Raw genomic sequence first — 19,230 nt, forward strand, 5'->3', positions numbered from 1 at the left:
TAAATTTATTAAGTTGACTTCCTAAACTAGCTAAACAAAAGTCATGGGAGGACTTTGGCAAGAACATAGAAAATAAATATCAAGAAGGTGGTAAGATATTCTAGAGGTTGTTGAAGAAGCTTAGAAATGGAGGAAAGAGTGCTGTAAAAGGAGTTAGAGATGATAAAGGTGACATGAAAACAGGAGAAAAAGATATCCTTGAAGTATGGAGTAATTACTTCGAAAAATTGCTAAACGAAACAAGCAGTGAGAGCACAGTGGTAAAAAACACTCAACAGACATGCAGTCAGGAATACATATCCATACTTGAAGTAGAAAAAGCCATCAAAGGCTTGAAATGTGGAAAGGCAGCAGGAGTAGATGATATTTGACCAGAAATGCTGCAGTATGGTGGTATAAAAGTTTTACAGTGGCTGCACTGCATAGTTCAGAAAGCATGGACAGAGGGACGAATTCCCAATGATTGGAGAAGAGCTCTAATATTACCCATGTATAAAAAGGGAAATAAAACTAAATGTGAGAATTACAGAGGTATTTCCTTACTGAGTGTTCCTGGCAAGATCTGTGCAAGTATACTTGAGAAACGGTTGAGAAGAATTGTGGAAGAAAAGCTTGGTGAAGAACAAGCTGGATCCAGGCCAAATAGAGGCTGTCAGGATGAGATTTTCACTTTACAACAAATATTTGAGAAATCATGGGAATATAACAAAGATCTGTATTTAAGTTTTGTAGATCAGGAAAAGGCATATGACAAGGTTCCAAGAGAGAAGCTATTCAATATGCTACAGTTATATGATGTCAATGGGGCATTATATCAAGCAATACTTAGTCTTTCTTTGAGCTATAAGTCATCAGTTAGAATTGAAGGAAGTACAGGAGGATGGTTCAATGTTAACTCTGGTGTGAGACAAGGATGTACATTATCCCGTCTGTTATTCATTATCTATATGAATCATATTATGAAGGAAAGTGGTATTAAACCTGATATCAAAATTGGTGATGTTAATGTCAGCTCTTTGCTTTATGCAGATGATATTATACTTCTAAATAAATCCACTACAAGTCTGCAAGATTCCCTGATTAAATTGAATTACTGTTGTAATAGATATGGTATGAAGGTCAGCAATAACAAGACAAAGACAACGAAAATAGGCAGAAGCATTGAAAATATCAACTGTATTGTGAATGGAGAACCAATAGAACAAGTTGAAACATTTCAGCTACTTAGGCATGGTTTTTAGTGAAGATGGTAAATTAAATATGGAAATAGACAACAGAATCAACAAAGCTGTTATAGTAGGAAGTCAACTGAATAAATTTATATGGAATAAGAGAGGAATTAGTTGAAACACTAAATTAGCTGTATACAATACAGTGTTCAAACCAGTTTTAACTTACGGATCTGAGAGCTGGGTCAGAAGAAAAACACTTGACCAAAGAATAGAGACAGCAGATATGAGAGTCCTGAGAAAGATTAGGGGCATGAACAGATGGCATCAATGGCAATATCATATTAAAAATGAGGATATTACGAAAGAACTTGACATTATCAGCATCCAGGAATGCATTAGCAGAGCTTATCTCAGGTGGTATGGTCACATAAACAGAATGGGAGAGGAAAGATTAGTAAAACAAGTGTTCTCTGCCCTGTTGGCAGGAAAAAGACCCATAGGAAGATCAAGGTATAGGTGGATTGATGCGATAAAAAGTGCCTTAGAAGATAGAAATATAAGATCTGATAATGTTGGAGTAAAAGTCTTGACAGGTAACAGACTGATTTGGAGTAAAATTGTAGATAGGAAGTTAGTAATGATGTAAATTTTTCACGTAGTTCTGTCATATCCTGTATACACCTTGAGGGTATATATCAGGAATTTGATGATGATGATTCCAAAAATATGTTAATGCAGTTATAAATTCTGAAATTCTTCCAAAATATAGTAATATTCCTTAAATTAAGGGGATATTAAATCCCACATAGTTTTAAAACCGAATAAGAAACTCAAAGATTGGAATCAGAGAGTTTCTTGCCGAATATAGTAATATTCATAAATTTTTGTTATAATTTGCAGTTTGTGTGTGTGTGTGTGTACAATTAATAAAAAAATAGAAAATAAAGTCCTTAGCCCACACATAGCAGTAACATACTACAGATTTATAACCTTTTGTTGGGGATGGGGAGAGTTAAATGAAAATATCCACTGGAAGCAAGAATTTATTTATCTTATCTCAAAAATCTGTTCAGTGCAGTTATAAATTCTGAAATTCTCGATAAAAGAATATGTATGTTTATAACTTTTCTTTTAATTTTCAAACATTAATGATAAAAAATTGACACCACTTTAATAAATTAGAGAAAAATATATATATTCCAGTGAAGAAAGAAGACCTAATACTCTTTATCAGGAGCTAAGTTTCCGCGATCAAGAAGGAGGTGAATCTGAAGAAATGACTGATATTATAGGTATATTTTTTTATTTCTTAAAATTTTCCAGAAGAGACTTCTATGTTATAGAATAATTTCAGAAGAAGATTTCAGTGTTATAGGTAACCTTGTAGTATAAGTGTGCACTGTTTTCAGTAGTTGTAATTGGAGTTCGTTGCTATCATTTTTGTAAAAATTAATATTTAAATTTGTTTAGCTTTGTTTATTATTATAGATGCCAGCATTAATATCCAGATTGATCTAGGTTTCTTGGATCTTTTTCTCATGAAATTCAGTACAGTAATTTGAGCTGAGAAGTAAGCTACTAAAATGCTTGGGTTTTAATAATATTACAATAGAATTGTTTGAATCCAAAAGTGAATTATGTAAAACTGTAGGAAAATTATAATGATTCATTTCAAATTAGCTAGTTTCCTGTTTTTGATGTGCCCAGCATTAGATTTTTTATATTTTTTTTTTAGTGAAATAGAGAAAATAATGGGGAATTTTTTAAAAAGTTTTTTACCTTGGGTATAATAAGCACCTTATGGTAACTTGTATTGGGTAAAATACTTATAAGCTCTGTATTACTTAACCTTGGTATTTCTAAGCCTGGCTCCCACTGATGAGACATCAATAAAGGTCGAAACCGGTCTGGGTAGTGGCCCCTTGCCTTTAATCATAGCATCATACATCTCCTCAAGGAGATGGGCTTTGCATTAAGGGTAAATATTAAGAATAGTGATCAGAGCTTATTCCACGAGTTGCCTAGACTTGTACTACTTTACGGGTCACCTAGACTTGCAATACATGCAGGCACAAACTTGACTTATTTGTCTGTTTGCTTACTTGGGAAATGGAGTAAAACCAGGTTTAAAATAGCTTGGCTTCTTTAACATTTAGAATGGGGAATTTTGTTACAATTCAGTTGTGATTAGTTGTTATAAGTTTTGTCAACAAATATTCCACTACCTTGGAATATTTATTGACAAAATAGAGTTTTGAATCAAAGATAACAGTTTAAATAGAATAAGAAATCAATTTCTGTTCCAGAATGAGCTATTTTATTAGTTTGAAGAGAGCAATTTTTTTTAAAGATTCAAAACAATTGAATAAGGAAGAGTGATAAAGAAATTTTGGAGTTCACCTCTTTTGCTCACAGTGCCAAATGACCAATTGGTAGCAGAAAATATGCACTTAAGGTGCTTATTTATTTGTATGGTGTTCCCCTTGTACTGTAAGCTCATCTGGAGAGGCATTTTACAAACACAAATGCTTTACACAGGGTTTGAACCTGAACCTCCTCCCCCAGCATAAATGAATGGTGAACTCAGATTTAATATCTGAATAAACAATTTTGAGATAAATAACTTGAATAGATTAAAATTACCTTCTATATTTCTTTATCTTAATATAAAGGTCAAAGCAGAAGGTAATTTTAATGTTATTAGTTATTTATCTCAAAATGGTAATTGATCCCATAAATCTACTATAATTCTACTGCAGCATTTTTGTTAAAAAGCAATGGCAGTTATCAATATTAATGTAGTGAGTCTGGCTGATTTGATTCTGATAGGTTATCCTTTCCATTATAAAGATTTTTGTTATAAAGATCTTTGTTCACTGAACATGCTGAAGTGCAAATTCAGGAAAACTTAAGAAATAGGGTGGATGCGGGTGAGTGTGTATGAAGGCACCCATGAAGCAAGTGATTGTGAGAAAATGTTCAACAAGTGTGGAATCTAGCTTCTCAAGCAAAAATATTGAACACGGTAGTCAATCCAGGAAATACAAATGGTTGGGCCTAAAGGGACACCCAGTTTCTGTATATTAATGCCAGAAGTATCTTATCGACCAGAAGTATTGACCTGCGCAGGTCGAGTGATTATTATGGGGAATTTTATGGAGAGAGAGAGAGATTGGAAGGAAGAAAGATCACATAGTAGAAAGGAAATGGAATTTATACACATACTGAGAGATAACTACTTAAGGCAACATGTGATTGAGGACTTAGAGTACAAGAGTATTGGACCTGGTCATAGAATCAGAAGGAAGAGTTGTCCATAACCAAGGTGGCCATGACCACATTGCCTCCGATTGTTGAAAGTGACCATGCAGTCTTGACTTGGAAGATTGCTAAACATGAGGAATATTCTATACAAGAAGGAGTATATGTGGAACTACAAGGCAGGTGATTATGATATGCTTAGCAGGAAGCTTGAAGCTGTGCCATGGCATGAAGCCTTGAAAGGGAAAGATTATAGTAGTGCATAGGAGATCGTTAAGGGGCATCTAGAGGAAGCAATATTAAGTTGTATAGATGGATTAGTATAATTAATCATGAGCTGCAAAAAAATAAATAAATAAATTGTTGTGGAGGGTATACAGGTAAACCTCGCTTAACGCAATTAATTAATCCATCAAATAATGCACACTAAGCGAAATCACATTAATCAAAATACAATAAAAATAGGAATAGTTATAATTCATCCATCAGTTAGCTTAAATTTGAAAAAATAAAAATAAAATTACAGTATAAGCTATATTAGAGGATAAAACATCAAAGTTAATAAAAAAAACAATTGCTTAAATTTTTATTTAATATCTGAACATTTGATTGAGCTACTTTTTTCCAAAAAATTTTAAGTAAAGATGTTTGAATAATGCTTGACTTTTATCATCTTGTCATGCAATTTGCAATAGCTGGCGATCGCTTTATCAAGATTTTGGTGGACTTCAAAGCATCGTTCCATATCAGGATCAGAATCAAACAAAGTTTCCTTAGCATGCTCAGTGTGATTGAAAATTAGCTCATGTTCTTTTTGCAGTTAGATTTTTTGTCATAACATTTTCTTATTTTTCACGCTCCTTATCTTCTTCATATGCACGCTGTTCTTCTAGTTCAAGAAGATCATTCTTGCTTAACTGTTCTGAATGGGAATCAAGCAAGTTTCTCACATCTTCATTATCCAGTTCATTAAATCCAGTTTTTTTTTTTTCTATTGTGCTGATTTCTTCAATAATGTTAGATCTTGGATTTTGCGCACGATAAACTAACATAGACTTGAGTTTAAAATCGCCTTCTGCATTGCCCCCTAATAAAAGCATAAGATGATCTTTAGATACTTTATGTCCTGGTTGAGATGCTTCAGTTTTAGCTAGGAAAGTTTTTGTTGGCATACGCTCTCAAAAGAGACCAGTTTCGTCAACATTGAATATGTGCCGATCGTCATAATCACCCTCCTGAATTATCCTTTGCAATTCTTCAGGAAACTTGGCCACAGAATCTTTATTAGCACTAGCAGATTCCCCAGTTATTCTTATGTCATGCAGCCCAGCTCGATTTTTAAAATGGTCAAACCATTCTAAATCGCAGTAAAGCTTTCACATTCCTCTTGAAATTTGGTTTCTTTTAATGAAGTAAAAATATTGAGAGCTTTTGCCTGAATGTTCCCTGTACTAAGAGGTATTATTTTTTGATTATAATCCTCAATCCAGAGTGATAGAAAACACTATCTTGATCATTAAATGACTTCTATTTCAGGTGATCTGCATACTTAAAGAAGTAGTAGCAACTTTTCCTTGTTCTTATTTAATATAAGCTAAGTGTAGACTCGCTGTATCCCAGGTCTCTTACAATCATTGTATTATTAGTGCCACTTTCATGTCTCTTAATGACTTCCAGCTTTGCAGATTGGCAACAAAAAATTTTGCATAACGTAAAAAAATTACATTAACTGATTAATCACTCGCTTAAATTGGGAAACAGTATAATTTCACTCAGTGGTGCTAACTGATTATCACACATATCGAATTCACATTAAGTGAGGTTTTCCTGTATAAGGAAAGGTGACCAGCAAGTTCATACAGTACAAGGGTCAGGCAAGAAAGGCGACCAGCATGTCAAGGAAGTCAAAATCAGATTACAACAAGAAACTAGCTGAGCAGGCCAAAGGAAATCCCAAAGAGTTTTTTCGCTATGTGACAAGTAAGAGGAAGAACGACTGTGGAAGAATAACTTTAATGAGTTCTGATGGTGATGAGGTGACAGAAGCAGATGAAATTGTTGAGTTACTGATCACTCAATCACTCAACAATTGAGTTACTACTTTGACATACCATTTGCAAGGGTATGTCATCCAAGTGAGGTTAATGCTGTGACATATATATGAGAGAAACTGATGTGGGAAAAGAGGTGAATCAATTGGAGGTTCTTAGGATATTGCAAAATCTCACTGTAAATATAAGCTGTAGGATCAGATGGGATAACAACTTGCATTTTGTGAGAATGTGCAAGGGAACTGGTAATGCCTCTTAATATGCTCTTTAAGTCTGAGCTCTAGTAGGGATTGGAAAGAAGGTAAAAAATTATTCCTTTGCATAAGGAGAGGTTCTAAGGCTGCAGTAGCAAATTATAGAACAATTAAAATTTTATTAACCTCTTTGTTAACTATTGCTATACCCAATTTTGCATCATTAATGAATGACTGAATAGTTCCTCTCAGATCCTTGCCTATGTCATTAATGTGCAAAATAATTAGTCGTAGCCCAAGGACAGAGTCTTGTCATACCACTAGTCACAAGCCTTCTATTGGACTCTCCTCCTGAATAAACTACTATCTGATATCTCTTCATCAACTAATCTCTTATTCACTTCACCAACTTTATATCCATCCCCATATCCTGCATTTTATTAATTAGAATTCCATGTGGTATCCTGTCAGATGCCTTTGTAAAGACCAAATGGACAAAGGTAATGGATTTACAGTATCACTGTAAATCCATTACTTTTATCCAACTCACCTGTCACTGTATTATAATACATGAGTAAGTTACTGAGACACAACCTACCTTCACAAAACCATGTTGTCCCCCCATATAATATTCCATTTCTATCCATTCATTCCTGTATTTTGCTCTTGACCAACTTCTCCAGCACCTTGAATATGACTCCTGATATGCTGATCAATTGGTAATTTGCTACATCAGTCTTGGAGCCTTCTGTATGCAATGGGACTATTTTTCTCTCTTTCAACCTCCTTGGGACTAACCCAGAGCCGAGACTTAGGTTAAACAACATAGTCAAAGGCACTGCCAATTTCCTAGCACCTTCTTGTAAAACTCGAGCTATACCTTCTAATCCCATAGCTGTAATCTCATCAAGGTTCTGTAATATGCTATGCACCTCCAGTTCATTTACCTCAATATCCATATAAGCCTTTGCCTCCCTTGTTACTGCAATATCTCCACCTGGATAATATACTCTTGCAAAGTGTTCACTTAGTGATTATACTATTTCACCTGATTCAGTTATTTTCTTACCATCTGCATTCTTTAAAATCATTTCTACCATAAACATTCTTCCTTTTATATGCAACATACCAAAATAACTCTTTGGGATTTCGCTGATTAACAGTGAGTGATTAGAAATGGTAAGAGATGGTAAAGTATTGTTACTCTTCTTAAGAATAAGTAGATTATGGTCTATTATCACAAGGTAGGTAATAATCAGAATAAGAGAGAAAAAAAAAATTGCAAAACAGAACAGGGATTGACTGTGGAGAACAAACCTTCAAAACAATTCTTTCTTTTAAGGTTACACGATGGTCAGCATTCACAGTGAAGAATTTATGGAGACACAAACACACGTGCTGTAGTAATTACTTATAATTAAGAAATAACACTCGAAGTTTCTAGCTCTAAATCGAGGTCTTTGTCAGGAAAACATACATATGCATAGAACACATATTACACGACACTACACAAATGTAAGATAAATCTAAATGGCTTGTTAATAATTTATTGTAGCCTGATCTATGCTGGAAACAAAAATACATAAAATATATACAAACATATAAATTAACAAAATAAAATTAATTTTTATACATGTCAGTATACTAATATCTCTGATATCTCTCTAATACCCCTTAAATCTCTAAGAAATAACCAAGACATTGTTATTACCAAGGTGGATTCCTTGGTAATAACAATGTAAAAGGCAGTGCTACTTGATTGGACAGCATACCTTGAAAAAACGAACCAATTGGTATCTGACCACAACATGTACCAATTGGTAAACTACAATCCTACAAATTGCATCAAAAAGAAAGAAAATCGCAGAATTAATGAAGTCAGTGATCACTTGGCCAGAGGAAACAATTAAAAAATATTATCATATTATGCCTGTGCTCCCAAAATTTGTGACCTGCCTAAAATACACAAATACACCATTATGACTGATAGTGAATCAATCAACAGCCCAATTAACAATGAGACAAGAAACTAGCAGCTACACTCTAGGAGTTGATAGATATTTACCATTCTTACATAAAAAAAATACACAATTCATGAACAAAATTAAAGAAATCACACTCAACGACAAAGATTTATTAGTCAGCTTTGTTGTTGAGTGTGATGTCTTTAATTTTTTTAACATAACTTCCTTTTTCACCAATGTCCCATCAGTGATACTATACTTCTCATATAGAACATATTTCCAGCAGATATCAGTCGTCTTTGCCCAAGTACTTCACGCCAGGTATTTCGTGGCAAAATAATTTCTGCCTACAAAAAAAAAAATGGTACAGCAGTGGGCTCACTCCCTCCCATAGCCAACTTTTACATGGAAGACTTCAAGCAACAAGCTCTAGATTCAGAAAGCCTAAAGCCCAAAAGTCTGGCTCAGATATGTTGATGATATTTTTTCCATTTGGCCCCACAGCTGCAAAACATTAACTACATTCCTAAGCAACTTGAACAAACAGCACAAATGCATCCAATTTGCCATTGAGATTGAACACAATGACTCTCTTCCTTTTCTGGACACACTTGTCACACGTCTTCCCTTGAGATGTCTTTAATTTGCAGTATACTGCAAACCCACACACACAAACAGGCCAATACATACACAAAAATTTATACCACCATCCACCACTAAAACTAGGGTCATCAGCACCCTCAAACATAGAGCCCTAACAATTTCCTCCAGTGATCAGGCGCTGAACAAAGAATATGAAATTATTTGCCAGACGTTTATGAAAAAAATGGCTACAACAACAAAAAAAAAAAAAAAAAAAAAAATCAGTTCACAAGATTCTCCACAATAATACTATTAAAAGCAAAAAAAAATTATAAGAATTCCATACCATACATTAGGGGAATATCAGAAAAAATGGATAGAACATAAATGCAACATTAAGGCAACTCAAATTTCCTGCAAAATTAAGAAGTATACTCAGCTCATCCAAAGATCCCCTTTCCTACCTTGCCCACCCAGGGATTTACAAAATTCATTGCACCTACAACTTACCTTACATAGGGGAAACAGGGTGCACCACCCCAATAAGAAAATATGAATTTCTCCACTATCGTAAAACAGGCCTGTCAGACCACGCACTTCAAACATGTCACAGAATCAACTGGAAAGGCACCAAGTCCCTACACCACACCAAAACCTGCTTTGAAAGCAAGTTCAAAGAAGCTTGCGAGATGTGAAAGATTGTCTGAATCTAAGCAAAAATGATGGATTCTTTGTAGATAGGTCATAGGCTAATAATTCCAAGAGTCTTGAGGATCCATATGCATTCTGTATAGCATCCAGAACTTGATGGCAGAACCCCAACACAAGAAAACCATAATATAAGAGGACTGTAGAGATGTGTTTAATGTAGTTCCACTATAAAACTTTTATTTTTATTTATTTTATTTTTTTTCTCCTCTCTCTCTCTCTCTCTGTTATCTGTATATTAGTCCATTTATATTTTTGTATATATATTTTATCTATTATTATTATTATTTTATTTTATTTTTAATTATAATTTTTTTTCCCACCAGAGGTCATGCTAGGGTAAATGATTATTAACAAACCATTTAAATTTATCTTACTTTTGTGTAGTGTCATGTAGCTTGTATTCTGTGCATATGTGTATTTTCCTGATGATGACCTCAATATAGAGGTAGAAATGTTGAGTGTTATTTTTTTAATTATAAGTAAAGTTATTACTCCAACACATGTGCCTGTGTGTTTATAAATTCTTCACTACGAAACCCTCAGAACAAATTGTAGAAAGTTTTTCCATTTGTGGTTACGAAGTAATTTATACTTCCAAATCAATTATGTTCTTCCAAGTGTAAGTAAACAAAGTTTTGTACATGAAGTATCACAGATATGTTACTTGTATATAGAGGCTGATGATTTCACATTAATTGCCTCGTATCCCGTAGTTGGAGGTGTGAATGTGCCAGATTTCAGGTGACCAGTGGTGTATCCCATGGATCAGTCCTTGGTATCTATACAGTTGCCAAGACAATTAGCATTATCTGTCTCTAAACTCTGGTTATATAGTAATACCCCGCCTTATGACAATAAGCTCATATGTGTATTTTCATTTATCACCAATACAATGTTGCTCATTCACTCATATGATAGTTTTAGCAATGTGACGCTCCTGTGAATCAACTAATGCAGTTTTCACGACTGTTTGTTTATAACATTGATGTTGCTACATCTCTCTCTCTCTCTCTGAGTTTTGGTGCTTTGCTGTGAATTATGAACTGTTTGTAACTATTATTTTATTTTATTGTTGTTAATAACGGCAGATAAAATTGAAAGTAAGAGTACTTATTTTCAATCAAAAGAAGATGTGCAAACCTTTGGTGTATCTAACACTGAGATAGGCCATAGGCTAAACTTACATCACATTACTGTGGTTACAGTTCTTAAAAATAAAGTGAAAAGTTCTACTAGTTAATACTACACTTTTCTACATGTGACAGTCTTATTATCGAAATGGAAAAATGTTTAATGGTGTAGATTGATGACCAAACTGGTTGACATGTTCCTTTAAGCCAAGCTGTTCAGGATAAATTTTTCATTTGCATAACTGATATAATTGATGCTTTATTTACATCCTTTATGTACATAAATGGCTGCCTAAAAATGCAATTAAACCATTACATGTATTGTATCTGCAAGTGGGAGGGGGAGTAGTATGATTTGATATATGACAGTGGGCTGGAACTTAATGTGTAATTTGACTGTTAAATAATGTGAAATCTAACACCACCATCTCATGCTTACTCACTCACGATCACACTCTTTCTCTCTGCTGGAACTCATTCATTTCTATCACAACTTTACCACCTCCAGTAAAACCAGAGATGGTTTTGAAATCACCCAAGCTTTGCATTGTCTGTATTTTATGCATACATACTTTCCCCATCACTTACTTGTCACATGATGAGAACATGCATGCTACAGGTATAGCATGCTATATAATCATGTATAATACTTTGCAAAATGTAATCTCTGAATGGTACTGGTACTGAACCTTGGCAGCAATGTGTTATTAATGGAGGTACTGCAGTTGTTATAATTGAAAGAACGAAATGATAAAACACACAATATATCAGAAAAATACTTACTACACTCCTCACTCAATGACAACTTCAAAATGGAATGCTCTGCATTCAATGACAACTTCAAAATAGAAACATTCCACACTCAGTCTTACTCATGTAAACACTAAATTTACAATAAAATCACTAATAATGTATATCCAAACTTATCTTTCTTCCTTTAAGCTTGCTGTCCATAATACCCTTTATGGAATAATAGTACCATTGTAATTATTATTCTGTTCTCTATTAAAAAATATTTTTTGTGTAAATGATTTCCATTTTTGTTGTTAGTATCATGTCTTGCTATTTACATCTGAGTGTTCCAGTCAATTTTTATCTGACTGATGTATCAGATAGTGATGAAGATACGTGGCTGATTTTGACAACTACTTTTCTTCTTCACTTAAATGAGTGATGAACAGCACACAAAATAATAAAATCAGTCTAATTAAGTGTGTATTTTATTCACTATTTCACCCGGTGTTACCAGATTCCAGATTAGTACAATTTTTTAAGTTATGACAGATCGATTATAATAATGCACTGTTATCATGAGACATTGTTTTAAATAGAGCTATTGTGAATTTTTACCATAAATTTAGTCCAGGCAACATTTTGACTGAACTTTTATTTTAGATGTGATCAGGATTTCTATAAAGAAAAGAAACATGTCTGTAATTACAGAGACATGTTTGTTCTTTATGACATTTTTAAACTGTCATGTTAAACTGCAGTTGTTCAGGTGTAACATCAGAAAAGTTCATGTATATTTGAGATAAAAGAATATTGTGCTGTTGTTAATGATATGTTGAATGGTCTGTACTAAATTCTCATAAACACAAGATGGAGAATCGATCAATTTCAGTACGTACGGCATCTGTTGGCACTTCCATGTCCTGTCCTTGCATGATCTAGTTTAGCAGAGACATTATATATCTTGGAAGGTCAAGGCTGTTTAGTTTTGTAGTGGGATCAGGAATAGTGACAGGAACGGCATAAGTATGTTCCAGGTCACTGTGATATCAAATGCCTCCTGCAGTTTGACAGGAGGCTTTTGATATCACAGCATTTCTCTAAGCTGATCATCTAGATTTCAGTTTCTGAGTTGTATGGGAGATGTCTTCATATATAATTACTGTTCTTGGCAATTTTACCCTACAGATTGCCTGAAGCCCAAAATTTCTCCATAATGGGGGAGGAGGGGCAGTATTGCTCGAGTTGGAAGCCAATAAGTTGGTGTTGATCTTATTTTTCCAGAGATGGATTTATTGGCTTGGTTGCAATAAACGTCAATCACTGAGGTGTGTGGGTACTGTTAAGCCACACTGGGACTCAGTATTCTGCTGTGAAACACTAATGCCAAAGCCTGTTGTGCATAATGTTTTCTAGCATCTGCACTTCAGTGCCTGCTGTTTTTTTGCAAAATGTTATTGCTAATTTAATTTACCAACAATCTTTGTCATGTGTCGTTTGAAGGTCAAGAATCTATCAAGAGAAGTGCCAAAATCCTTTGAGAATCTATTGTATTCCACCATGCAGTTTTTGAAGTGGACAGTAGAAGCATAGTATGATTGGTTCTTATTTAAATGGAAAAGAATGAGTTCAGTTTTATTCAGATTGGGTTGTAGGCACCATTGTTTAAAATAGTTAAGTTGTTGTCTAGACTGCTCTGTTAGTGCATTTGCAATCAGTGTCATCTCTGTTATAAATTTCCTTAAGATAGTGGTAGAGACTGAAAAGTAATGAAATGAACTTCCTTATCTTTAAGAATTTACTTTTGGAATGATTGGCATATGCTTGAATTCATCTGTATGAGAGCATATTATTTATAAGAATAGCAATCTTGATAAATAAGATGGCTTCTAGGATTTTCAGGGTTAGACTCTCTCTCTCTATCCCTCCTGCCCTAAAACAGTGTCATAAGCTACTAAAAGATTCACAAAAATAGATTGTCTTTAGGCATTTATCTAAATTGCTTTCATTCAAGGTCAACAGCTGATCATAGAAATGCCTATTAGGCCTAAATCTGGCCTGCTGTATGGGACTTGTTGTGAATGATTGAGTGAAATATAATACAGCAGTCTTTCAAAAAAATTTCAGGCAGATGCTTAACAAAGCAATGGGATGAAAATTTTTCACTAGATAGTTATCATTTTTATATCTTAAAGATTGTCAGCAATCTCCTTCTGTGATGTCATTATATATCTTATACAAACAACCATTGCTTTTGGTTTTTGAAAGCCATTTTACTTTCTTGCTGTTAACAACTGGTTTTCTGTTGCAATATCATCAAGTACTGAAATTATAACTATATACATAAGGAAATAGCTACTTCCTTATATTGGTTTTATATATCAGTTTCCTTGCTATGGTTTTCTTACTATCTGTAACATCACATCACATACTTGAAACCATAGATTCCAGCTGGAGATATCAAAACATTGACTTATGCTTTCTCTACTCAGAAAATGAAGTCAACAGGAAATGGGACTGTTGCTTTAGAATTAGAAGGAACATTTAGCAACTCAGTTGCTAAATCCTCTTCCTGTCCTTTCATTCTCTCTTGCAGAGAATGTTTCATTTGAGAAATTTGAGAATTCTTATTTGACTGAAATAATGATTACTTTGAAGTAGCCATCTCTGTGATAACAGAGATGTCTACTTCAAAGAACATACAGCTTCACCTGCTAAAGCTATCAGATTGGAATTTAGTATCTAGCTATTTTTATTTGGAGAATCTTATTTGGTAATATGTTTTTGATGATCTTTAGATTTCTGTCTGATTCTTTTGTTTTTGAAGAATGCAGTATTCTATTTATTTGTTTTGGGGAAAATAATTTAAATGCAAAAGTGATGCCATTAAAAAAGAAAGCACTTCTTGGTTTTAGAGATTTGTGTCATATGCCAAATTTGCTGGTTTGGGTTACAAAGTGGATAATTCCTCCACTTTTCTTCCAGTAGGCTACAAGTCTATATAACAAATGTTTATGAAAGTCTTCAGGTGATGCCTAGTGTGAAATTATCACTTTGCTTAAAGGAAGCCTGGAGTAATTGAAAAAGAATCATGTTTAGTCAATCTATAATCCAGCCATCCAGGATTGCTGAATTATCTATCCTTTATCTTACTTGTCATAATGCACTATAGATTTCTAAACTTTCATAGTTGAGAAATTATCCCCCCCTTCTCTCCCCCCCCCCCCTAAAAAAAAAGAAAAGTATTCATCCTTTTTATCAATGACAAAAGCTTTGCTATGGTTTACACTGCTGATGGTTAAAACATAGTATCTTTGCACTAATCTAAGTAACTCAAACCTATCTCCTGAGATTGCAACTTCAGTAACACAGTGCCTTTAGTACATTTATAAGGATGATGCAACATATCTCTAGATGAATGCTGCTGCAGAGGATGATGCAACATTTTTCTCTAGACCAGGGAGTCCAGAGGAAGATGTCGATGCCACACATTTGCAGATTAGCATAATGAATGCAGGCCAAGTAATTATCATGGGAGGCTTTAGCAATGGGGATAAAAACTGGAAGGAGGAAAGGGCACATGGCAAGAATGGAAATGGAAATGGAAATTATATAGTTATTAAGGGATTATTACCTGAAACAGCATGTGATGGATGGGACCAGGGATTTGAGAATGGTGGATCTTGCAATGGCATCAGAAGATCTATTGATAACTACTGTAGCAATTCTACCATTGAGCAGGAGAAAGTGATCTGTAAGGTTGCTTAACATGTAAAATTGTGAGTCAAGAAAGAGTGTATGTAGAACTACAAAGTGAGTGATTATGACAAACTTAGGTGATGGCTTGGAGCAGTCTGTGGTATAAGAAAGCTACAAGGGATGGATGTCGGTACTGCATGGGAAAATGGTCAAGGATTGTTTTAGGGAAGCAATATCAGACTACATACCCAGTGTCAGGAGGATCAGCTGAATAGGGATTAAGTGGTGAGTATCGATATAAAGCAGATGATAAAAAAAAATAAAAAAAGAAGAAGCACTGTGGAAGGAATATAAACAAAAAAGGTGAATTCGGGGGCAATACAAAGCACAGGCAAAAAGAGCAACTAGTGTGGTAGGGAAGGCTAAATCAGATTATGAGAGAAAATTAGCTGAGCACGCAAAAGAAATCCGAAAAAGTTTTTTTTGCTCTGTAGCAAGTAAGAGAAAAAATGATTATGGAAGAATAAATTTATTCAGTATTAATGGTAGGAAAATGACAGAAGCAGAAGAAATAGTTGAGCTACTAAGTGATCACTTTGTAAGGGTGTATCAACCAGGTGGAGACTTTGCAGTTACTGATGTGGCAGAGGCTAATGTGAGCATTGAAGTACATGAAGTGGAGGTACTCAGCATATTGAATAACATACCAGTATGAATACGGAAGTGGGACTAGATGGCAGTACCTTAATCTGAGTCTCAACTCTGGCAAAGTTCCAAGGGAGTAGAAAGAGAATAAGATAGTTTCATTATATAAAGGTAATTCCAAGCAGAAGCAGCAAATTACAGACTAATATCTCTGGAGTGGTGGTAAAGTATTGGAAAAGTTGGTTAAAGGTAAAATCCAGCAACAGGTGGATGAGAATATGAATTTGGAGGTGGAGGAAATAAGAGATCTGGGGGTGATAGTGGATAAGGATCTGAAATTTAGGGGACGCATAGCCAAAATTGTGAAGACAACACAAAGGCTTCTGGGAATGATCCGGAGGACACTGACGTGTAGAAGTAGAGAGATTCTTGTTCCGTTGTATAAGGCTTTGATTAGGCCACACATGGACTATTGTGCTCAGATTTGGTCACCTGGTTTTCAGAAGGATGAAGAGCTGTTGGAAACGGTCCAAAGGTAGTTTCTGGCCTCTGGAATGTCGAGTATGAGGAAAGATTGAGAAGATGTAATTTGCAGTCTGGTGGACAGGAGGAAGAGGGGAGATATGATGGAGACCTACAAGTTGGTAAGGGGTTGTTATAGGATCAATACTGGAGAAGTTCTACATAAAATAGGGGGGGGAACCAGAGGTCATCCCTGGAAACTGTATAAAGAGGGTGTGAGTAGGGGAGTGAGAGGGAGGTTTTTTGAGTGTGTTTAAGACACCGTATGATGAGCTGTGTGTTAAAAGGACCTCCCAGATGAGTCTTTGACTCCTTGAAGTTTTGGGATAATAATAATGATACAGTATAGTGTGTAGCACATCTTTATAGAAAGCCTTTGCAATTTTTCACATTTTGTAATAAAGTAACAGTGGAATTGGATTAAGGAAATGGTTACGCCATGATGCTGCTGGACTCTGCAAAGGCATTTGACAGAATGCTGTATGAAAAATTATTACATAAGTTGGAGCAAATGGGAATGGATATGGGACTGATGGCATGGATGTGGGATGGCTGACATACAGACATCAGAGGATGGAATGGAATCAAGGCAAATGAGAATGACTAGTGGAGTGCCCTAGGGCTCTGTACTAGGATGACTACTCTTTAATTTATGTATCAATGATATAGGAGAAGATTTAGGATGGGACGGGTATTCAGTTGTTTACTGATGATACAAAACTGGGGAGAGCAATAGTTGATAAAGCTGAGGTAGATATCTGGCAGCATGATTTAAATAACTGGCAGTGTGGGCAAAGGACAACCGTTTTCAATTTAATGTTGATATATATTATTATTAAGATTATTATTATTAGACACCTCCAGGGAGTCCAAAGACTCATCGAGGGAAGGCACCTGCTCTGTCTCCACCACTGGCCGCAACTACACCAATGCCATCTACTGTCGACTGCTACTGATATTTCCCGAGACAATCGTAAACATCTATGCCCACGGCGGGATTCGAACCTTCAGCCTTATGGCTGGAGAGCGGATACACTAACCACTCGGCCAGCCAGGCTGGCTTATAAGATGATGTACTTTGGGATGAAAAGATTGCTGTTCATGGAAAATTTCTCGCTGACAATTCATTGCGGGAAAAATTTTTAAATGGAAAATTCTTCACTAGAAAATGGAAATAATATTGTAATGACACACATATATGAAAAACAAATGCAAAACAAGCGATATTTTAGAAAATATAGTTTATTTCTGTATTATTTATTTAATTTTATTTATTTAGTTTTTTTATAATATTTTCATTTTGTGTAAAGTGAAATTAGTATTTTGTATTTTACTAATCGGCGAGTTCTCTTATTTCTGTATATTTCTTAAAATGTTAATTCCCTCCCCCTTATGTAGTACTTGCTCTGTAGATAGGATACGAAGCTGTGATAGGGTGGTTGAAAAAGCAAGGGCACAAATTTTTGGAATGTTTAATTTTTATAACCTTTCACTATTTTTCTCTGCACTTGAAAAACATTCATCCAGATGTGATGATATTATTTTTACTGAACTAATTCATAAGATCATTTCAATTTTCTATAATTGAAATCATGTGATTTCAATTATAGAAAAATATCATTCTTGGTTCTATCAACTATCATTCCTCCCAGCAAGCACTCCTCTAGCATTCTGTTTTACCCTCTATGAATCATTAAATCTCCATACATCATGTCTCTCACTGCTCCAGTCATTTCTGGTTTGCAATTCTCTCCATGCATTCCCACTTTCTCTCCTTCCTGTTATATCTCCATCCCTAGCTCCTGCTATACTCTGATTCTCTCTCTCTTTTCTTGCATTCCCACTACTTACCTGCCTTCCTGTCATCCCCCCCCCCCTTAGCTCCTGCACTATTTTGCCTCCTCTCAATCCCTCTCATCCCCTGGTACTCCTACTATCTCTCTCTCTTCCCCTGATGTTTGCTTCACATCAGTTAGCCTTTCCAGTCTCTCTTCTTTCACATTTTTAAAATCATTTTTCATACTTTCTGCTCTCTCACTAGGATCCAAGGGACATCACTTAATACAGAGGATGTTTAATATGTAACAGTGCAACATTTAAAAAATTATGAAAAATGTTTTGTTTTAGATTCATCATTTTTAATAAAAAAAAAATGAATAATTTGACTTTGAAGTTAAGATAATTTACAAGCATCATATATATAATCAGTTCTTGCTATAGCAAATTTATAACTAAAGGAAAACATTTGGTTATAGTGAATTTCCTTTAAAGTAGCATTGGGACTGTGGAGGCTTTAACTAGGACTTTTCAAAAGCTTGTCATAGTGAGTAAGTAATGAGAGTTCACTTCACATGGTATGGCTTATTGCTGCTTCAATAAGCAAATAGTGACCTTACTAAATTTCTTATTAGTGTGTATATATATATATATATATATATACACTAATAATATATATCTATATTTTATTATACTCTGGTATTATTCCAGTTGTGCAAATTATCTTGGAAATTGACAAGTGTGCAAATTATATGATATTTGTGTGATATAAATTATATTATTTATAAATG

General features: G+C 34.7%; 1 protein-coding gene across 1 annotated transcript in view; it reads left to right on the forward strand.

The window, feature by feature from the left end:
- Nucleotides 1–19,230, forward strand: part of LOC150106702 (C-Jun-amino-terminal kinase-interacting protein 4-like) — a 713,212-nt gene that overhangs the window by 226,970 nt on the left and 467,012 nt on the right. The window contains 1 exon segment of the mRNA XM_090393457.1: nt 2,376–2,464. Coding sequence (XP_090249583.1) covers nt 2,376–2,464 — 89 coding nt within the window.

The sequence above is a fragment of the Typopeltis vanoorti genome, chromosome 5 (assembly GCF_054136105.1).
Source record: "Typopeltis vanoorti isolate ZY-2024b chromosome 5, IOZ_Tvanoo_1.0, whole genome shotgun sequence".
NCBI classification, from domain to species: domain Eukaryota; kingdom Metazoa; phylum Arthropoda; class Arachnida; order Uropygi; family Thelyphonidae; genus Typopeltis; species Typopeltis vanoorti.